The following is a 24,234-nucleotide window of genomic DNA, read 5'->3' as shown; positions in this document are numbered from 1 at the left end:
TTCCCAGATAATTCACACATGTTCACTCAAACACAAACCCTACGGCACCCCTTCCCCCCACGAAAAAGTCAGCCAGCTGTTACAAAATTCAGACATTTCATTAACACAGTTTACTGGCTGATACTGCCAAGCAAAATAAAGACAATTAATAATAATCGGGACTGAAGCGCCCAAGACAGCTTATGAGTAAAGGATTGTATTGGTTGTTTAAAAAGGAAAAACTCGCTCCTGCCTGGAATGATAGGGAACAAAGAGGGGTGATGTATAACCGGGGAGGAAAGAGACTCTCTCCGTGGCTTTTGTAGATAACTGTGTGAATGACAGGAGCGGCAGAAGCAAATACCTCTTTTCATTTGCTCAGCCTGTTGGAGAAGAATAGCAGTGCTTGCCAATGAAGCTGCAGCTGTGCTCCAGCTCCGTTTAATCACTGTGTATGACTGAGGGTTAATTAGCTGCCATTCTTACTGCTATTTGTTGTTCTACTGAAGATTTGCATAAATGTAAGACTAGGGGGTAACTGATACTGGATTTTTCCCTTCAGAGTGGCCGGCGGTGGAAAATTCACCCATCCCAAGTGTTTATGTTTGTGGGAGATTCAGTGTTTCCTTTCCATTTGACCTGATCTCCTTTTGGCAGATGAATGGTGAACAAAGAGTTCAAAGTTGCTTATCAAATCAAGACGCCTGTTGGGTTTTTGCCTTTAGAAAGGAGCATACTAGTTAGATGAAGAGACGACTGAGGGATTAGAAAATTATTCCCAGCTGACAGAGGAAAATACATATATGCATGTTTCTATATCTGTATATATACATATATATGTGATATATTTAAGTGACATATGTGATCTATCTATCTATCTGTCTGTCTCTCTATCCATCTATCCATCCATCCATCCATCATGTCCAATTCGGATGGCAAGGAACCAATTGTTTGTTAATGATAAAATGTCATTAAAAATTAATGGGAGAGTCAGCACAACCAGAACAAGATATAGCGTATTAGGTAATATGCTGAAAAGTAAGAACTTGTAAGATTTTGTAAGCCTTCTGTTGGATGTAGCTAACATTCAAAGTTCACTTTTTAATAAAAAAAGTATTTAACATGAAACAGGGAATTTCAAAGGAAGGCAAAAATTACTCAGCAGTTCACAGCTACCTGCCAGCAGTGCCTCATGAGAGGGACGTTCACAATATAAATTAAGAAATTGCATTAATTCCTCACATAATCATAGCAAAATTTAAACATGAATCAGTAACAAAATCCCAACCTAGTCTGTAATTAAAGAGAACATTTGAAACATCATAATTTTTTTATTTACTATGATCAGGACAATGCTTATGGCTGCTAACCAAAAAAGTAAAGAGAAGAATAACTTCTCATTTTTAGTATGTTAACTTGTGCGTATGATGATATAATATGGGTAACTCTTTTCAGTGTTCCCCTTAAACACTTGGTCTGCTACAACTGTTGTTGACAGCCTCTGTAAAATAGTCTAAGGGAAAAAAAAAAAAAAGACTGAGACACAGAGGTAGGAGATTTCCAGATTTCAAATCACTTCTGGAAAGTGGCTTTCAAGTTGACTGAATCCCTTTAAAGAGAGGTGACCATAAGTGAGCACATAGTTATTGTCAGTTTCTAAATGCCAGCACAGCTCTGCTTGCAGACCTCTTCACCTGGTCTCTAAGGCGCAGTATCAGATATTCATTTGCTTTTCTTTACAGTTTTATTGTCAATCCACCTAACTTCCTACAGACACCTCTGCATATTTTGGGGTAGACACTACCAGAAATCAATTTTTCAGATTCAGAAATGCAAAGAGCATTTAATACACCTGAAATAAATGTGCCTGACATGGTAACACAGGGCTCCAATACCGCTCCAAGCTCTTAGATGGAATGAATGCTATGGGTTTTAATGCTATATAGATTAACAAACCCACATGAAAATAAAGACAATTTCATTTTTGACCACTTTCACCTTATTTTTAGCTTTGAAATATTCCAATCTGCTGTTATAGCTTTTGTTTCAGCCCTGATTACACAAGAATCTCACATTCAGCCTTTTGCAAAAGAATTTTAAGCCCTTTTGGGTATGGAGAAAACTTTAAAACCAGGAAACTTACTTAAAGGTTTAAAAACTAGATGGCAAATGAAAACAAAATATTGACATGTACAACAAAAAGCAAACCAGCACCAACCCTCACAACATGTAAACAGATCACTACATTTTTCTTTAATGATTCCTTAATAATTTCTATATACTAAGATTTTCAAGACTACAGTCAGAATCATCCACTGGTAAATAGGGTAAGAGAAAGTGAAAATTACAGATCTAGTGGTCAATGGCAGAAAACAAATTTAAAAGAACAGAGGGGAGAGGTTAAGTGCTATGCTAGTTAATAAGAATGACAGCTTGCTTTGAATACTCACACTGGCTGTCCAGGATACTGAATAAACCTCATTTAAATTAATTTTCATTATTTGTAAAGTCTGTGTTAGACATCTATCATTGTCAGTACTATTAATATTCTTTTCAGAGACCATATTATCAGCATATTTAAATGAAAGCTTTCCTTTTCAATATTTATTAACTCATTAATATTTCTTGGTACTAATATCCTGGTTGGAATGTCCAAATTAGTGCCTACTACATGGTATTTTCTACTGATTAAACTTTCTGAGTTAAAAGATTTTTATTCCCAAGTACTAAAAATGCATTTGAGCTCCTGAAATTGTGCCTTCTTTCTATACTATGTCTTAATTTCAATGAATGGCATGCAAAATTTACATTTTTGTCTTTTTTTTTAGTAGGTCGCAGTAAAACAGTGCACTGACCATGTCGTAGTAGCTGACTGAATATGAGCTGTGAATGAATGTGTATGTGAATGTTAATTCATCTTACCCGGGTTGCAGTCTGTGAGGAGGGAGCAGATGGAGAGGAGGACTTTAGAAATGGTTAACGCTGGACTCCAGTTGTCTTTTAAAATGTCCAGGCAGATGACACCTTGGCTGTTAATGTTACAGTGGTAGATTCTTGTCCGAAATGTTACCTAGAAAAGACAGTGTGCCTAAGTACAATAGTGTTCAAGCCAATAATTACACAATTATTAAGCAATTATATGAACTAACATCCTGCTTTCCTGGTTGAAATGACAGTACCCTGCTAGTTTCAGTTAAAGACTGGGCAAGATATGGATATTCATAAGAAAATAAAGTCTGCCTCTTCCACCTGTGGCCAAAAACGTAACTGGTTTGTGCAAGGTGAAAATGGGACATGTTTCCTGAGCTCCTTCTCGCCTCATCAATCTCATTATTTTTGTATTCCAGCCCCTGATCTAACAACATTCACAACTCAGGCCCATAGCTACTTCACACTTTGAAGGGAGCCAGAAAAAGACAGATTCTTCCACTGACTTCATATGTTCATTTTTTGACCCTATAGATTAAGCTAGAAAAAAAGTGGAGGCATCACATCAGTACCTTTGTAAAAAATCAAGTGAAATGTCTTTGAGAAAGGCTGCTCAAATAAAGTGCTTTTATTTCCAAATTTTAAATTACAGATGAATCAGGAAGATTGCTTACAAACATATTTTGGTAGTTAATTTTGAGGTTTTCTGCATCCATTATATACTGTTTCGTAGGTGATCCTGTATGTAGCAAAACAAGGGGGAGATTACTTCTTTTAGTCTAGAATGATGTGCTTCTGCTTCAAGTTGAAGATACAGGCCTTTTATTTTAAAAGAAGTTCAGCTATGAAAGTCCTAGTCCTCTGAAGTTTGTAGTTCAGAATGAATACTAGGGCTACTGCATAGGAAGGAACAATATTAAAAAAACACCTCCTGGGAGTCAACAAGGACTCATTAGCAATTACCTCATTGGCAATAACCCTGCCAACAGAGAGGCTGATTAGGCAGAAGACAACAGTAGGCAAAGCACCCTTCAGTTTAGGAAAGCTGTGCTCTTCACTGGAGTTGAACGGTGCTAATAACTGAGAGTGCTTATGCACACTTATGCAATTCCCTGCTCTACCCCACAGACAAACCTGTGTCTGGAGAGTAATGGAAACTGTTAGCAGGCATGATCCTGTTCTGATTTTATTGAATATCAGAAATCTCAGCGATTTCAGTGTGATTGAGATCAGGCCACTTATGAGTAAGCAGAAGAGAGGATACAAGTGAAATACACAGGACCTGGTTTAGTTCTATTAGAAAACACTCGTTCTTCAACACACTGAAAAGCTCTTCCCCTCTAGATTAAATCAAGCAGCTTTGACAAAGTAATAGAAAGAAAAGGTAGTAGATTTCAGGTATTAAATCACTACATTCATCAAGAAATACTTTTTCTTATAAGTACTTTCCCACATAAATCTGGGAAAGCACTTTTGGAGCTCACTATCATGCACCAGTGAGTTCTGTAACAAAGATCCCAAAAAAGCAAGTTAACCAGTTTTCAAATGCATCTATGTCTAAAGGCATTGCCAATTAATAGGATAATTTAATACTTTGCCACTCCATGCCCTACATATTTGTAGGTTCTTTCTTTTCTTCCCCCTACGGTTGTGGTTTCATTTACTGTTTTCCAGCCTAAGTGCTTCACTTCTAGGCTTTTTATGAGAAGTTAAAGTATTTTTGGCACAATGAGCTAAATTCATCCAAATGCTGTAGGCAGATGATCTATTCCCAACCCCCATTTGGAGTCCAAGCACATTTGGCATTTGGAGTGAAGGAAGTCTTCCGCAGGATCAAGAAGATAGCATCTAGGGATTAAATTACATGTTCACCTACAAAGGGAATCTATTTTAAATAAGGAGGGTTACAAATACAGGAAAGTGGTAAACTAGCTTACATAAACTGCATGTTGAAAGTGTCCACAAAGGGAGCTGGTGTAAAGGAGCATCCTGCGAACTGTAGGTCAGTGCTCATTAAGTCCCCAGATTAACTCCAGGCACTCTTATACTTGAGATACAAGAAAATCAGGGAATGCTTCTTAGCAGCATGTCCCAGGACTTGGACAAACACTTTAGCATCCACTTAATTTCCAGTATTGTATGCTTACTTCACAGAACACTTTTGGAATAAAGTTTTTGCTTAATTATTTTTCCTCAACAAAGGTGCTTTCCCTGATGAAAAGGTGCTTCCATGATGAAAAATCTGAAGACTTTATTCAGTGGTATCTGAATACACTGAGCAGTAAGATATATTTTCCCCAAATGTATGGGAAACACATTGAATCCATCTCACAGACTAAATTACACCCTCTAAATTATTTATAAACAGGTCAGTCTGAGCTTGTAACCTGCTTAAAAGAAGGCCATCAATTTGAGCCTGTATTTTAATGTGTTTTGCTGTCAACTAAGACGACAGACAAATTGTCACATGTTCCCCTGCTGCAGTTGCTTTTAAAGCATTGAAGCAAGAATACTGGGAATTCAGAGAGCCACTGGGATCAATGGAGGCTGCTCATGTCTTTTACAAACTGTTCAACATTCCACTGCCATCTTAGGTTATCTGGTGGATAAATGTAGGTGGGCTACCCTGTTGGTAGTTGGAAAGCTATTGTTAGCAAATACTTAGACCTGAAATGCAGCATTTTTTCACTATGAGCACATCTTAAACCCGTGATGCTGAGGAAGGCACCCACTCATGAGGTAAGGGTTGCTGCTTATCACTGACAAGTATGTTACTGACTTGCCAAACATGCCAATGCACTTTAAAATGCCTGCTTAAATACAGAGACCTTCTAATGGCAACATAAAGTTTTCAGAATTTCAAAAGAAGCTGTATTAATGGCAGCCTTAATACAGTGGGAGCTGTGGACTGATGGTGGCAGGTAACGATGTTCTTATCCCAAAGCAGCACAGAGTACAACTGGGATGACATATTGCTTTCCTCATTCAGGTATTGCCTCAAACTGCAGCTAATGTTGCAAATGCGACATGTAACTTCCTGGATGTTGTGTTTACTGTACCCACATTTTGAAGCTATGCAGGGTCATTCTTATGATATGTGTGAAGAGAAACCAATTGGTAATATCATTCCAGGGGAGCTACATTTTCTTTATTATGGTCATAATTTTACCTTTGATGACACTTAAATAGTTCTTATAAATGATGCACTCTAATTCTATTTATCCCCTAATGAAAACTCCTAAACAACCACATGCAGGGGCTCAAGGGACTTTGTGGGTGAATAGAAGTTATCTTCAGACAACTGAATGGTAGAGGAGTAATTTATCTTCTTTTTTGAAAGATAAGTGTCCCCTATGGATTTTATTCTCTTTGATTCTGCCATTTTAAGAGGGTATTTCATTTTTGTTGAATAAAAGTGCAGGGCAGGAAAATGTGAATTACAGGAAATAGTGAAAAATGGGACTATTTTCTGAAAACTGTAAGAGTTCTATAAACAAGCTTTTGAAAGGTATTAGTAAGGAATTTATACTAAGTTTTTGAAGTAAACAATAATAAACTCACTTGTTTACTGCTGATCGCTAAACCCTTCTGAATACTGTAAATTAGAATTAAACAAATAAACCACCCCTTTTATATGGGCTCTAAGAAGAACATGATGCTATCTGAAAAAACTATTAGAGAGAAAAGAAGTACATGTAAAACTATGGCTGACTGTTCGTTGAACAAGTTTTAGACCCAAAACCCCACTGCTTATAAAACCTGGGTAGAGTGAATTGAGATGGATTTCAGTTGAGCGATTGGAGGCAACTGGTGGTAGGTAAGATAAATCACTCCTGGATCTCAGAGTGATTTTAAACACCAGTTTTCCAGCATGATGTACTTCTAAAATCACTCACTATCTCTCTTTTGCACCAAATGTTCCTATATGGGGTCTAACCCCAAACACTGGAGTATTGGCATTAACGTGTATGACTTGCTTAACCTTCGCTGTTGAGATTCAGACACAGGTGTCTATGTAGGGAAAGATGAAAGATTCCCAGAGTCAATAGAAGAATAAACAAAACCAACCCCTTTTGCTTGGCCCACACTGGAAGTAGGGCTGAAATCCCAGGGCTCTCAACCCTGCAGTTTTGGGAAGTCCCTTTCAAAGTCTTTAATTTCTTACAAGGATGTAATCCTGCATGCCTGCCTGAGATGAAACTTCTGTCTTCCTCAAACATTCCCCAGGAGTTTTGTTTTAATAAAACTGTAGCAACACTACTTGAAGTGGAAGAAGTTATACTGCATACAGGAAAGGTTATAAATATATTAAAAAATAAGATGCTATATATGATGATGTTCATGGAGCTCAGGACAAGGTAAGCAGTTCCCATCACAGTTTGTCAGACTTTATGAGCAATAGAGTTGTGTGGTCCAATAGAGAGAATGATAAAACCAAGATCAGGCCTTTAGTCTATTGGAAAAATACTCTAAACCAATGTAAATGAAAAATATCTATAGCTCTGTTACAATGTTCATGCAGTAACCAGTTACATTAATTAGCATCCTCAAATTTCTTGCAGAGTGCACTTCATTTTATCTATACCCAGCACTGAGGCTGCCTTTCCCAGACAAGGTGGTCGATCTCTGGTTTTTAACTACATATTTGTAGTACGCACATGAACAATTGTTGAGATACTTAGTAGATTATCATAGAAAGTCCATTACAAATGACTGACTACATGACGCTCACTACTAAAGAGCATGATTTAAATACATGCAAAGAAATGAACTTCAGCCAGTTCTTAAAAAAAAACTTGCTCACACCTAATTTCAATTGGCAAGGAATAGCTATAGTTTATTTTATCGAGGAAAATGTCACCTGCATTAACAGGAAATATGAAATTGTAATTAATTTTGATTGACCTACAGAAAAGTCTGATATGCAGACTGCTCTAGGTTTCTGTGGCAAAAAACACCATGAGAGAGATAGGTAGCCGGAAGTGACAACAATTTAAATGGGATATAATAGCATCGACATGGGTGAGCCTTTAGTATTGCTGAAAATGAAACAGTATGCAATGTGAGTAATTATTCATTATATTCATGGTAATTACAAAGTTGAATAACTACTCACACTGTTTCATTGAATAGATTGTAGTAGGGGAAAAATAGTTTGAATAAGCACAACAATATTAAAAAGGACCTTGATAATCTTTGATGTACCTGAGAGGGCAAATAAAAAATTATCCTAAATAGCATATTTTTTTCTGAAAATAAAGGAAAACCAAAAGAGAACAAGGGAAATGGATTATTGTTTGGGTTAGGGACATTCAGGATAGAAACAATATTGTAAGATGCAAAGCATCAAAAGCTGTCTCTGACAGTCAATATCAGTTTTTATAAAATGATTTTGATTTAATCAGCATAACCTTTCTTACAACTAATAATTCCATACGGAAAGTTAGAAACAAAGACCTTTTATAGAGATTAAATTTATTTCTTTAAGATTTACAGGCCATTTAATAAATAAACCCTCCCTTTCGTAGTTTAAGGCACACAGGCTGTATTGTCCTACATGCATGTCTCTCTGAGTTCGCCAGAGTACTCCTTCACTTTTGCTTTAACACAATCCAACTCTTCTAACCTAAATATGAGGAAGCCCAGCACATAACAACACTTTTATTCTAGATGAAAAAGATCTCGTATCACAGGTGAAAGGCAATATCTGGTGTTTACTGTTCTTCCTAATTCTGCTATGCTTCTGTAAGGAGGCGCGTTAGTGTTCTAAAGCAGTGGAGGCAGAGGCAGATGTGGCAGGCACAGGGCTCTGGGCACAGAGCTGCCGGTCAGTGGGACATGCAGGCAGGCTGTGTCAGGTACCTCAAGTCCTAAACTTTATTGTAAGTAAGCTGGGTCTTTTTATCCTCACCTAATTTGAATAGCCTTTGGGTATTTGGGTGCTCCCTACATGAGAAGTTCTAGGCAGACTGAGCTCAAACCTGTATTTTTCTGTCCTAATCAGTTCATCTGTTCTTATTGTATAGTAATAATGTACATAAAATTCTTTCTCTCACATCTGCATATACATCTGTTTGTTAAAGGGGACAAGAAAGAATGTTGATCTATGATGTATTTTTGGATCATGTGCATTTTATACAGTAGTAAAACATGTGTGACATGGCAGAATTATGTTGTTTCTGAAACTTCCAATAGACATCACCAGTCCTCTTTTGAAAATATGTTTGACAAGCAGTATGCAAACTACTGCTGTGAGGCAGAAGATATTCTCCATAAGATGCCTCTACAGTCCCTTTTGAGGAGCTTTGCGTGCTGGGTATTCATAGGAAATAGGAATAAATTATGAACCACTTAAGTTTTGGAGAGAGAAACCAGGAAGAGTTTAGTTGGATAGAGCCAATTGCATCAAGACTAAATAAATCAATACAAACAACTGCTATAAATTAGTATATTAAAAACAGAGAGAGAAAAAGAAGGCTATTCATTAGAACAAACAGCAATTCAATTTGGCAATTACTAGAAAAATTATCAGATATCCGAATTCAAAGGAAATCTCAGAGATTTACATGGTTTGCCCTATCAAATGTGACTTTTTAATTTATTCACAATAAAAAGTAGTTATTGATCCTTTCTTCAGCTTGACATATTTATGCTTTCATCTCTGTCAACCACTTTACACCTCTGTGATTCTGTTATTTTGAGAGACGTTAAAGTTTCTTAAGGAGATACCTGGTCTGACGTGTCCTGAGCTCCGTACTGCTGCATGCTGCCCTATAGGTTCAATGTTACCTGAAGATACAGGACCTATGGAACAGATTGAGTTTCACTGCAGGTGCTGCAAGCGTGGGAACTGCACGCTACAGTTCTCATGCCTGGGAAGAGCCACCCTGAGAAGAGCAGGACTGAAGCTGATACTGCTAGCACTGACAACAGCGTGCTGGTGGTAGGTTGTCCATTTCTGCCTCTCAAACACTCCTGTTCATCTGACTTCTGCCCACAGCCACCCAAAGGCTCTGCTTGCTGGGGAAGCCTGCCAATTGCATTGATTGTCGTGGATGAAGGATCCACATAGGCTGCTCTCAGCAAGAAGATGTAAATAGTGAGGCTGGCTGAAGTACAAGGGAGTGTGGAGGCACAGCAAGGGGGCTGGAGAAGGCAGCGTTGTGGGAATGTGCCAGGCGAGGGACTAACAGACAATCAGGAGGAGGAGGATGGAGAAGGCAGGAGGCAGCTGGGAAAAGCTGAGAGCAGCACAGCGCAGCACTGAGAGCTAATGTGATGTGACAGAGGCTATGAGAGAAGTATGATGAGGCAAATGAATATAATGGATAACAGTGACAGGAGACCATCGCATTTGAAGCCTAGTCAAATGATGGCAGTATTGGGGGGGTGGAGAAGAGAAGGTAGACAGAAGCCTGCATTAATTGCAACTGAGTTGTAATTGGTTGTAAATAGTGATGATCAAATAGGCTGTACTTAAGGTTGAAAGCTTCAAATGCAAATTGTATTAATAGTGATACGTGCGAGTTAAAGTATGGGTCCCCCTTGTAAGGTTCATTTTAACAATTTAGGTTAGAAATAACAGGGCATGTTTATTTTTCCTCATCTATTCTTGTAAGCAGTATTTTTCTATTACACTGCAAATAAAAGTGTCCTTAAGAGCTAATCACATATAAAAGATGTGGAAAAGTAGAGTGGAAGCCAGAAACAAGAAGAACTGCCTCTTGTGCGTGAGGCTGAACTTATGAAATAGGTAGAAAGCTTCTGCCACAGGAGGATTCCACATAATGATATTTAGTACCTAGAGATCGGTACTATATGACAATAACATGTAAAAAATGAAGACATGATTAATATTCTATAGACACCACATTATATTTACAAAGGAAAAAGACCTCCTTGCAGCCCAACCACTGATTTAAACCAGCTAAGCTTTCAAATGCTGAGAACAATTTTTCAGTCAGTTGATAGATCTAGGAGATTTATAAGGAGGAAATGGAGTTTTCTGTTATTTTAATTTTGATTTAAAGGTGATAGAGCATACTGCAGCTTTCAAGTCTTTCAAACCATTTTTCAGTCATCTGAGACTAAAGCCCCTAGCAAGATTAATTGTAGAGTTGGGATTAAGAGATTTTATAAATTACTCAAATTCAAAAATAAAGCTAGCAGAGTACTAGGATAATGATAGATACATCCATATTGCATCAGCTACAGCTAAATTGAATTGACACTGTAATAGACTGAATGCAGTCAAATATGAGAAGTTATTAATAAACATTATTCTTAATGAAAACGCAGACACCACTGCACTGACAATTCCTAGGGGGAAAGTTCTCTTGAAGAGCATTCATTTTTCTACAAACACCTGTATGAAAGACTGTGGTATAGCTTCCTGATTTGTCAAGGCTTCCTGCTCCAGAGGGACAGTATGCAGGGCAATGAAATTATTGTCCTTCCTGCAATAACTATAGTGTATATAAAGATACAGTGTCAATTTGTTGTGATGGCTAAACTTTAAAGGACCTCAGATCAAAAGTTTGCATACTTGGGGAATTCACCGATTTCTTATGCAGACTGAGGACAGAAACTGAGCTGAAATTCTTTCTGTCAGATCAGGCTGACTAAAAGATGTGATATCCCCTATTCATATACGTCTGTATATATACATATATACAAATACACCCACAGATATACACCCCCACACACCACAAGAGACATCTATGTATGGCTATATATCCTATTCAATATGCCAAACAGTGGAGAAGAGAGAACTTTCCTTTGTTAAAGCCAAGGGGTGAACTGTCTGAGTCCATTAAGGATGAAAGGAAGACAGTTAGCAGGAAAAAAAGATCTCAAAGGGCTTTCTGAAAAAGGTTGAGGGGTCATTAAGGCACTGGAGAAATGCAAGATTATTTCCTTGGCAGGCCATCTAACTATTTTTATTCATTTCTTTAAGTGGCTGCTCTGAACAAGGCACAGCTTTCTCCTCTCTTCAGCCCCCATCACTATAAGGAAGATGCTGTACTTTTGGGCTGAAGTGAAACCTCAACTTGTGGCCAAGTCTGAAGCTTCAGCAGCAACTGGCCGAAGGTGAAATTATGTCCACATCTATGCCTCACTTTGTTCCATACCTTCCTCCCATCTGGCATCTCATAAAACCAATGTACTTAGGACACAGCTGAAAAGAGAACAGCGATTCTTCAGGCTGCCCACTTTCTTGCTGACTCAGCCAACTGGGCGCTCAGCTAATTTCTGCTGTGCCTTTGAAGCTTCCTTGCAGTGGAGCTGAGGAAATACTTTTAATTGATTAGAGCCTCCCACAAAACCAAAGGTAATTTGTGAGTTCTCAGATGAGCTCTTCTAAAGATTGTGTTTTCTGGTGGTAGAGATAAATTGTCGTTAGTGTGGGATGGGCCCTCCATCACTCCTACTGCATCAGTCACACACAGATAAACTGGTCTTGGGGAAGAACAACTCCCTCCTCTGCATGAGAGTGCAGCAGTTGTGAGTGAAGCCAAATGCCATTGATTTAAAAAGAAAGCAGAGCTGAAAGGGTCAGCGACCTCTGGCTTGGAAAATCTGGAGTCCAGTTTCAAGGCATGAGACAAAGTTGAAAGACTGAAACAAACTGAATTCAAAGGGGAAAACAATGAATATCATGAGAGAAAATTATATTCTTTACCACATGATATACTCTCTTTTGGTGAAGAATAGCTTAATTTGATATTATGCTTAACTTCAGAGAGACACTGACAGGTAAAAACAGACAAAAAGATAACGATAGTCCTGTAGGGGAAAGACTAGTTGGTACAACCTGATGGCAGTGATGCTTGACTATACAAAATTAGGAATGTGGACTGGGCCATACAGTTTAATTAGGGGATGTAATAATAGAAATAAAACTTGAAAATCTTAAGAGGATCTTGAAGGCTACAAAGGTGTAAAAACTGAATACATAAAAATGAAAGTTTTGGATGGATACTTTTTCTCTGTTTAAATAAAACCTGAACGAGTGTGTGATTCAGTGTCTTTTATGCCATAAAGACAATGTGGGAAGCAGGCTAACTATCTAGAAGAACAAATTGAAATTACTTCATACATTTGTTAAAAAATATCCCAAAATGTAAGTCAAACATCTTTTCTCCATGTGCAAATGTGCTCTCAGATGTTTAACTTTATTTTAATTAATGTTTTCCAATATGCAGCAGGTTCCTAACGATCAGAATAGGCATGAACAGTGTTTATAGAAGGAACCTGGATTGCTTAGAAAATACTGAGAACTTTGTATAATACAAACCAAACAATGGATACACCATAAATGTATTTAAATTATAATAATAAAAATAAAAGACACTTATCCAGAACCTACCTTCAATACATTTTTCTTGTTTTAAAAATTATTTTACCTTTCCTAACATCCATGTGCAATATACGCATGCACAACAGCAGAGTGCACAACAGCTGACACCGGATAAGGAAAAGGGATTGTGGAAATCTTTCTGCAGATTTTAATACACTTTGGATTAGGCCCTTTAAGAGCAACTATGTTATGTGACAGGGGCATTTGCCTTTGGAATCTCAGGCTGGGTCAAGTAATTGCATCTGGGAAATACAGTTTCTGCTTCTTCCCAGGTCTTTTGTGGTCACATTTTTGGAAGATCAATTTTGACAATACTCATTTAAATGTTTCCTTATTTCATAGTAAAAGTGGGATGAAAATGGCCCACAGAAGTCTCAGGAGTAATGTATAAATTTGATCATAGAGAGAAATCTGAATTGGACCCTTTCTGCTATGTACTTACAGGAAGGTAATCTTGCCAACACTCAGGAATACATTTTATGTCTCTCAGTACATTCCATAGTCTTGTACTTTATCTCTATACTTTTTAAGACAATAGAGCCATAAGAAGTGGGACTATTCTTAGAAAAAAATCTAAGATGATCTATTCCCATAACCCTAGGACCCACGAACATATTTTGAGAACAGCACTGATCATCACAAATTCTGTGAAGAAGAAATGTCCATATCCAGTGACTCTGATAGCGCTATACAGTGAGGCCATATATTACATTCCACATACCCACTACCTTTATTTTGCTAGAAATGAGCGTATGGAGAACATATTTATATACCATATCTCAACAATACTGACTGGCAGCAGCTACCTTATGACACTCATCTTTCCATGATGCTTTATTAAACAGATTTCCCAAACTCTTTCACCTATGAATCAGTATCATAGGGTCTGGAAAATATGTGTAATGAAATAGCAACAGTTTGAGAGATCCTACGGCAGGACTGAAAATAGGGGTCATTTACAGCAGTGGCTGAAGTGAATAGAATAAGAATCCATGTGTACAAAATATGCTAGCAGCATTCAGTTGTATCTGACATTAGTCCCCTGTGCTCATGTACTCATTACTTTCTTACAGATAACAATTTCCCTCATCACAAATACTGGCCTTTTAGTAATACAATATGCCATCATCAAGTCTCTCATTCTTTATCAAGCAGTACATTTTCATATGATTTATATGCACACATTTCTTACAATGACAATTGGCATCAAGATAAAGGCAGACAAACAAAATCTATTACAAAGCAGAAGAACCACCTCTTTGCTTGATGTTTCATTAATAAGTAATGCACAGTTGCATTACTCATGTCTCAAAATAACACAGTTGCCAAACACAACTGAGTGTGGATTGACAAAATCCTCACCTCACAGTGAAACAGTGGACTTTCACCTTCTATTTTCAAAGGATGCCTATTGTGTATATTGCCTCAACACTCAAAAGGTTCAACAGAGAGAATGACAAAATGTATCCCTCCAACTTGTCTTTCCGATCTAGTTCTTTACAGATTAGATCTGGACCATGCTCTATTTTATACCCAATAATCAATATAGTGCATATGCCAATATCCCCTAGATAACATAATTTTAATTTGCAACCCTTGCATTACAGCTAGTACAAACAAAATAAGACCAGCAAAGAAGTAAACAAAATGGACCTGTTAAGACAGACTTTGTATAGTTAGTGAGAAGCCTGGACTGGCTTGGGCTGGGAGGGAGGAAGGAAGAATAGTGCATTGCCCCAGCTCAGCGTGCCCAAAGCTTTAACTAACTGAAGGAAAAGTTAAAACGTTTCAATGTCTTTCTTCACTGTGTAATCACAGTTATCTAAATCAGAAAATGTGCAGCCAACAAGGTCTGCAACCCTTGTAAGACTCAAAGCTTCCCTAAACTGGAACGCTAAAAGTTAACAAAGTTAGACCATCTCTAATACTGCTATGCTAACCAATGTTTAGGTCATTGGTTGGGAAAGTCCAATTTACAGAATGACAAGTACTTACTTTGAATTCACATCTCTCTTTTTTAAAACTTTTCCTGATAATATCAGTGCTAACTACTACACATATTACTACAGTGGCATTACAGTTCTGTTTATAAACACTTCTCTTTCAACAATGTACTCTTGGTAATAAAATAAGCGTCAACTATTCTCTGTTCTAATGCAATACCCTTCTATTATGGACTGGTGTGGCATACCAACCCTTTCAGAAATGTGTTAAAAAGTAGGTAAATAATTTTGTTCCCATAGCTCCTCTCGTGGAGCTGTTCCAGGCTCTCACTCTCCATGCTGGCAAGGTTAACAATTCACTGCTTTTCACTTTGTTTCATAAAAGATACGCCCATCAATTTATTTGATTCTATTAACAGCCCTGCAGGGTAAATTTTGCCAGTTTTTGTTCCTGTTAGTGAATATGTGTGTTAAGAATTGCACTCTGTCTCCCAGATAAGGTTTTACAAGTGTCACGTATAAGACATTGGTAATTCCTTATTTCTACAGGCAATGCCAGAGGATGCATCTTATGAATGTGCCTTCTTTACAGATGCATTAGATAGTTGTTCTGAAATAATCCTGTGACCCCCCCAAAAGCCCAGTTTTGACACACCCCCACCCCCCCTCGTAATTATTACTACTGGTTATCAGTAACACTCTGCACTACCACATTTAATCCCATTTCTGTTTTTCTAGTATTCCAGATTTTCCTGTTTGATATTCTGAGCCTACTCAATCATGGCTATGCCATCATCATATTGACACAGTTCTATGTTTGTGATTAGTGTCATTATTAACAGCATTAGAAACCAATCTGAATGTCTTTCACTCTTGTTTCTTGCCCACTCTGCCATATTTCCACATTCTTCCAGTAAACTGATGTAAGGCAATGATCATGAATAATAGCGTATCTTGCATCTGCAGAAGTAATTTATATGGAGTAGTGCAAAAGGTGCATATTTTTGTCAGACTGCCATAGACCCCTGGTGAATGGTATAGGTTAACAGGAAAGATTAAGTATCCAGCTGCTTACAAAGGGTACAACTCAAATATAAATGCTTTCACATTAGCAACAAATCCAAATCAAATAAATAACTGCTGAAATTATACAACCATTTGCTAAATAAATCCATACCCATCCAGCTAAACTGACAACATATGGGCAAATTTTAGGCAGTTATTTAAATTCTTTCCATCAAAATGCTCAGTTTAAATATTCATTGCCTTGAAAGTTTTATGTTTCATCCTACAATGATACACCAACATACACACACACAAAAATATCACAACGACAGGACTCCTATCAGACTTCTAATATCCTCCTACTAACCTTCGGTGGTTTAAAAGGATAGTCCGGTGAAAAGGTAATGTCAAGGAAGAAAACTCCACCTTCATATACAGACCCTGGAGGCCCCAGTATAGTTGACCTCCATTCATAAATGTTGTCTCCTTTGGGTCCAGCGCTAGAATAGAAAACAAAAATATAACACAATAACTACATGCAATCAAGAATATACTCCATCAATTATACTCTACTGGTAGTACTGCTGATTTTGCAAGTTAAAAGTGTGTATCTTTTATTACTATAAGTTAAAATTGTGCATCACATTTATTAAGTTAGTCCTGGATAAAACATGTAGCTGGTGTCCTAAGCTCTATCAGTGAAATGATATATTCAGCAAGGAAGAAGTATTAAAATCACATTATAAATTATTCAAATAAGCACAAAAAAATTCCCGACTGAATCATCTCAAATATTTTAGTGGGCAGATGTAAAGTATTTACAATGCAAGGATAACAGAGACTTTGCTGAGATGTCTTGTGACCGTCCTGCCTCAGAAGCCACCCTGTTTTCACCTACCTCTTCATCCACCTACTTCATCAGTCAGTAGCAGTGTAATTACACACATTATTATACAGCATAGACTGTACTAAAGACTGAGCAGGGTACAAACAACCTTGCAGATGTACTTTCTAAGTTACTAATCCAGTCTCTACTACAGAAGAGTGCTTTTCTCTGCAAATATTACCCTATCTGAAAAATATTATAAACAGGAAGCAGGTTAATTCACAGAATTGTTAGGGTTGGAAGGGAACTCTGGAGATCATCCACTTCAACCATTAAACTCAATGTCCTTGTTTAAAAACACAGTACTAAAACAATATTACAAGATATTACAAAACATAATCCTGTATGTGAAATGAGAAAAATCTCTCACCCACATGGTCCATTCCTGACAAAAATAAAATTAAAACCTAATAAAAGCTCCTGGGCATGACTCGTCCAAAAACCAACACAGCCTCCTTTCACACAACACAGCACCTGTCTGTAGAAGTACATATGTTACTCAGGGTGGTCTCTTAAGAAATATGAAGGCTTTTTTTCAGTACATAGCCTGCTGATATCAGCCATTGATAGGGGACTTGAATTTTACTTATGCTCAATCAGGATGATAACTTCTAGATACCTGATTAATATTTTTGAGAGGAAGTTGGTGCTGGTGTATATTTCAAATAACTGATGTGGCATTGTCTTAAGGCATTTCTTGTGAAACAATTCTTACTATGTTTGCAGTAAAGATTTCCACAGCAGGCAGGGGTTTGTGAAATAACCCTATGTGTAGAACAGATGAAAGCTCTTGGCTATGCTCCATGCCTCACAATGTACACAAGGCATACAATCATCATATGACACCATGTCATGTTTATTGCTTAACTATTCATTTTTTTTACTGAAAGTTAATAAAACCCTCTTTCACCTGAAATTCCTTGGGCTCCCTTCATTAAAACTTCTGACTGCATGATTCCCTGCATACAACTGCTTGACTTAGTGCTGCGTGGTGTACTTCATTAGTCATGTACCTACATCAATTTTCTATAGTAGCTGTTAATGCTGCTTGGCTTACTAAACTATGTGGTTTCTTAACAAAAATGGGTTACAAAGACTATAACATTATGGAACTTTCATTTTCTATCAGCCATAGTAACAAAACTAGCAACTGTTTTACAAATAAAAAATGCCTTTTTGAGTGTCACAATAGCAGAAGTGTTGCCATCCATATTCCACAGTGTCTATAATACATCAGGTTGCGAGCTGCCAAACAAATTTAATTTACCCAGTTCTCAGTTTGCATTAACCTTTGAATAATAAAGCACAGCTGAGACTGCTGTAAGAAATAAACCAGAGAATGAATAATTAAAAACACCTCCACTGCCTTTAGAAAGACCAATCCTGAATCAACAGGGAAGGTTTAATTGTGACTGAACTAGGTATTAAAGGTCTAATTGAACTCTTTATAAGCCCAAACAAATGTGGTCCTGCATCAGTGCTATGGTATACAAGGTTCACAGAAAATAAAACCCTTACAAAAGAAATCAGGCAATTAGTTCAAATATAAAAGACAAGAAGCAGGGGCAGTCTAAATCTTGCATAAAAAAAGCACCCATAATACATGAAGGAAATCCTTTCCCATTTTCTGCAGGAAAATATTCTAATACTTGGAGAAGCAATGACACTGCTGATACCAACAGGTTAAAATGGAAGTGATATAAATGTTGATCCCGGAGAAACGGCTGGAAACAGCAAGTAACAAAAGCAAGTCCTGTCTTTTTCAGACCTTATTTAGCCAAGAAGCAGTGGTTGGGCCCTTTTTGGGTTTGACCGAGGCTCACTTTTTTGATTTGAACATTCTCTGATAGTGTCATTTTCATAACGTATATTATTTTTATTTGTTTTGTGTATTTATTTAATTGCATTAACATTTTAAATGAGCAGTTATTAATTAGAATAGTTGGAAAATGCTCCATCTGCCAGTTGAACTGTTTCAGCACGTCCAGCTACAAGCCCAGCCTGATCACATTCTGAGGATGCTGATTAACATTAATTGAAGGTTTTCTTTGCAAATGAGAGATGAAGCTTTATTAAGTATTATTATTAATTTGAAGAATAGCTCAAATTGTATGGAGTGTGGGAAGACTGCTGTTACCAACGTTGCCAGTTAGCGTGCTTGCTGGCAGCAAGGTTGTCGAGCCAAAGTAAAATGCCAATCCATGTGCACAGGCAACAGCTGGTATTAAGGGCAAGAGCATACACAAGTGTTATGCTTTTTCACTTGCACATTAATAATACAAACAGTTTGACAGGTGTATATCTTTGTTTTCCTTCTTTCCTAATTGTTAAGCCTTTTATTTATCCATATTATTGGCAACCAGAACAACGACTCATCAGGCTTCACCAGAGAAAATTCCCATATGTGCAAGACCTCAGCCAGAGCCTTATTCTATAGGGTTGTAATGCAAGAAGATTTAATTGCCCTTCTCCTATGTGGATATCTGCCCAGCACACTGAAGCCCAAATGGTTTACATTCAGTATGGTTTATATTCCAGCTCTATTAATGTTATGGGCAACCAAACAACAGATCTCAAAGAAAGCAAACCAAATATGCCTGAAGTTCTGTTATCTTTGGAAGGACAGATTGAGATGTGCACCCACTCAGCAAAGGGTAGACTAAATCTGTCTTGAACAAAACTGACCCAGGGCCAGAGCATGCTCATGCTGTCTGCTACTAACCTACTGCTAAGTCCATTAGCTTCAGGGGGGAAATGAGGGTGGCTGTGGCAGCTCCAGGTGGAAGTGGCTGAACTGTAAGGATAAGGTGGTTAGGAGAAGGTCAGGTCTGCTGTCAGAGCAGCACCGCAGCCTTCCAGCTTGAGCCCTGATGTGAAAACTCGGTGACTGCAGGATGAACCAATCAAGGAGCCCAATGAGAAGCACAAGGTACTCCCTGTGTTTCCAGTGTTATCTCCCAGGTGGAATTTGTAACATAAAGCCAAGGAGGTGCAGCTGAGCATAAAGGCCCTGCAGACTTGAAGTTAACAATATCTTGTCAAGAGCTAGCTTTCTGCTGTCATTATTCCCCCATAGCTCTTCAGACACTCCACAGAATACCCTATTTTAGCTACTGGGGAGGCTTTGCTTGCTGGAAGAGCTGGGAGGACATATAGCCAGCCTTCTTCCTCTTCCACAATGACATCAATATGGGCATAGGAAATTCAGGACAAAAGAGCCAAAATGTGTAAAGTTGTCTCCTTTTTATTTTACTCTCTTTTGCCTCTCCTGATATATTCTATTTCTGCCACTACTTCCCACAAACCAACTTGGAGGTGAAATGTTTGTACATCAGTTACAGTTAGTACCAAAATACTTTAAATGCTGCTATAACTGAATTCATTTTGTATTAATGCTTAATGCACTGAATATTTTCTATTCCCTCAACAAATTTTAGGCAGGCTGACTTGAAAGTAGTGCAGCCAAAAAGTGCTTGTCCAGTACAATACATTACAAACATCAAGCTTTCCCTGCAGTTAGAATATCCTAAAATATTCAATTTAAAATAATGTATTAGGAGAGTTGTATGAAAACAACAGCACCTATGTGACATACCACATGAAAACTTATCTGGAGAAGTTATGAAAGTACAGCTGATCTTTAGTTTTGTCAGAGCTGTGATTTGTACACAAATTTGCTTAATTTCCAGAGAATAACTCAAAAAAAGTAAATACAGAAGGTAAAAAAATTATTTCCTTGTCTATCAAGTAGACATATGGAATAAATTAGTAAAAATAATGTTATTACTTTCTAATCTAACTTATATTTCTTGATGAAGCATCACATGCATCCGCAGTGCCTATAACTGGAGGTAGCATAACCTCATAGTGTGATGTGAAAAGTGAAAACTAGCTCTATGTCTCCCCTCCCATTCTTGGTCTCTCAATCTTGCTGGTATCCACCTATAAAGGTGTAACTGTACCCTTTAACACAGGTGAAAGGTAGTCCTGTAGCACAAACCAAAGAAGTAAGATAAGGAATTGTAACTTAAATTTCCTTCTTGATCCAACACATGACTGATGTGTTGGTGGGAGTGATCAGGCCAAATAAAAAAGGAAAGTGAGATGATCGGGAGGCCTTCCTATTCCTCAAGACTTAGAAAGAAATTGAAAGATTCTTTTGGACTAGGTGAGTTTAAGTTCATTTTTATCCTCATCCTTTATAACATGGTAGGATAAAGCAGGACCAGGATATTATACTAATATACTACATATTCCATGGCATTGTCTATGGCATTTCATTTTTAATACTGCACTGTTTAATCTGAATTGCCTCAGCAGACAGAACTGGGGTTCCCCTGCCTTAAGTACAGTCCATGGAGGATACAGTCCCTCTCAACCACCTTTGGTAACATGCGACAGCAAAAGAAGAGAGATACACTCAAGTTTCTTCCTCTTCCTTTCCTTTTATTACATGGAGCCTTTACCTGACTGTTTAAGAGATTTCTCCGAGGAGAACAGCTTACCACAGAATTCTCTCTGTTTACAAGTATGACAAGTCAGTTTCTTGCAATCCCACTTCTCACACATCTAACAGTTATGCTGCAGCAGATCCTGCCTCTAGCTGTGCTCCGTGAATGCCTCTGGGAAGCCACTTGCCCAGAGGTTACAGTGGATACAAAAGTATTGGAAGATTGGTAAAATAATTAAAGAGCACAGCTGTTGAGGGAAGAGGATGGATGTGACAACACAAAAGATTGCAGATTCAGCTTTCAGTGAGATACATCTCTTGAGAAGCTCATACGAAGCCTCATTAAAATAAACCCAGTATATACCTCTGCTTTCTGTTTTGAACTTGGTGGCAATACTGAAACTGGTCCTAAGCAAAAGTGTTGCTTCGGAATGTATCACATCTCGTGGCTGTCCACTTGCTTGGGAACAAGCTGATGAAACCAGCAGTGGGACTATGCTGGCAAAGTGGCTGAATAACCTCAACTTGAGAAGAAGTCACCAGGTGCTATGCAGATGCTAACATCACCAGGTGACTCAGACCCACCTGCACACCCAGCTGAGCCCCATTCAACACAATGCAAACATAGTGCCATTGGGAAGCATTGGCATCACAGCCACTGCTTTTTGTCTTTGGCTTTGGAATGGATACACAGTGCAGCAGCACTGGTTATGTGTTGAATTTCTTCTGCTTTTCTCCCAGTTCTCTGTCTTCTCCATTCCGGAAGCACACCTGATCCACCGCCTCTTGAGCCTTTACCCTTTCTCTTCCTTTTTTACTGACAATCCTTCTTTATAGAACCTGTATTTTCTATTTTCTGCTTGAGGGTGGTTTTTCTCCAACCCCTTCTCTGTATGGCGATAATTCATTGCTCCTTCATCATAGTGGAGCCTTCCTCCCTTCGGGTACATGCAGATCCTCCTCCTCCTAACATGCCCTTTCTTTTTCTCTCATAAACAGCCACCAACACATCCTCCTATTTTTCATCTTTTCTCCAGAAAGGAGGGGGTGGAAAATGGTGCAGGGGAATTTTATTACAGTACAGCAGTTACTCATTGTTTCTTTCCTTCCCTGTTGCCCTTCTTCAGGGATGTAGAAAATGAAGAGCAAGCAGAGGGGGTGCTGGAGCAACAGTGGTGTAGGGAAGGGAAAGGGAGTCACAGCTGCCTACTCAGATGCTACAGTGATATCAGTAGCTACTTTTATAAATGTATGTAATAAACAGTTGCCACAGCAGCCAAACGAATACATTTCTACAAAACAAAACCAAAGAGCAGTGAGCACTGAGACTGCCTGTGGCAATGGGCACAGTTGTATGGCTAATAACACCTCTGCTACGAATAACATTCTCAGGCTAGTCTCCAAGCAGTAAAATCAAAGAACAATTGAAGAAATAAACCTCTTTAGAATTAGACATAAGTGCTTACTTCAGCTATAATATTGATGACTTAAACTCTCATCAAAGAATAAACCCTCCCCAAATCTGTACCTTTGAAATGCATAAGCTTTTCTTAATCTCTATTTTTCCTGAAAATCTGCTGAACATTCCATCTCAATTCCTTCTTCTTGATGGTGCAAAAAGTGCCTTTATTAAAATGCTGGAACATGCTCATAGTTCTTACTAGTTATAACCTATACCAAAGCTAGAAATTTTTCAGCATTAAATTTGAGGCCCAAGAGATCTGAATTACTCTAAGAAAATTAACAATATATATACATTTTTAAAGATATGTTAATTTTACTTTAAATAGGTGCTATATGTCATGAAAAAGCTTGGCTTTCCATGCTCTAACAATCAAATTTGGGTCTATGCTAGATCCAGTATTTTTGGTCAACTCCAATATTACTCGGAATTTATGTCTTAAGTGTGTTGGAAGATCAGTAAAACTACAGGAAGTAAGAAAGGTTCTTGAATAGGTGTCTTTCGTAAGGCTTAATTATTCATACTGGAAACTGAGGGTGAAGTGACTAGACCACTTGTCACTCAGAAAGGTTTTGACAGAAAGAGAAACTTCAGACAAATCCTGTATACCACTTAGTTTCCATTACAGCGAGAGAATTCACCTGAAAAATTTGGGTCAGACTTTTTTACAGTTCTTCCAGTTTTTTGATTGAGACCATCTTCTCATAAGAAACTTAAAAAAAAAAAGAGTACTTCTAGGCAAGCAGTAAGAGGAGGAGGATATTAAGACATTTTTCAAACTTACGCTACAATTCCTTCAAAGTTGTTATATCCTGTTTTTATTGAGTGCTTTTTATTGAAGCCAGTTACCATGTTCATCTACACTATGGAACCAACATGCTTGTGGTAAACTTGATTGGAAGAATACTTAGGAAAACTGATCCCAATGAACTGTCAAAGGAGCAGTAATGTATTACAGGATAAAGCTAGATACCTCTTTTTGTGCTTACGGAGAGCACTTGAACTCAGTATGGTATGACATTTTTTTACTGTCAATCTTCTCTAGTTTTAGCAAGGTGTTATAGAGGTCCATTTATCACCCAAAGCAATATGCAGTTTAACTCTGGGGCTTCCTGCCACTTTATTTCTTGCAACAAACTCGCAGCACACCAGGCCAGTGTGCCAAGTCTGTTTGAGGAATATCCTTTTTTCCTTCTGATTGATATTCTCTGCCTTCCTGTC

At 37.9% G+C, this 24,234-nt stretch overlaps 1 protein-coding gene across 2 annotated transcripts in view; it reads right to left on the bottom strand.

Annotated features, from left to right (window-relative positions):
• Positions 1–24,234, bottom strand: part of LOC308218173 (ubiquitin-conjugating enzyme E2 E2) — a gene marked incomplete at both ends in the record, with an annotated part of 320,704 nt that overhangs the window by 130,040 nt on the left and 166,430 nt on the right. The window contains 2 exons of one of the 2 annotated variants that reach the window (XM_080611911.1): positions 2,902–3,049; positions 16,583–16,715. The exons of the other annotated variant lie outside the window; for it this stretch is intronic. Coding sequence (XP_080468037.1) covers positions 2,902–3,049; positions 16,583–16,715 — 281 coding nt within the window. The remainder of the gene's footprint in view (positions 1–2,901; positions 3,050–16,582; positions 16,716–24,234) is intronic. 2 annotated transcript variants of the gene reach the window in all.

Source organism: Psittacula echo (assembly GCF_963264785.1).
Source record: "Psittacula echo genome assembly, chromosome: 2".
In the NCBI taxonomy this organism is placed as follows: Eukaryota; Metazoa; Chordata; class Aves; order Psittaciformes; family Psittacidae; genus Psittacula; species Psittacula echo.
The sequence above is the reverse complement of the archived record's forward strand: the minus strand, read 5'-3'. Positions and strand labels throughout refer to the sequence as shown.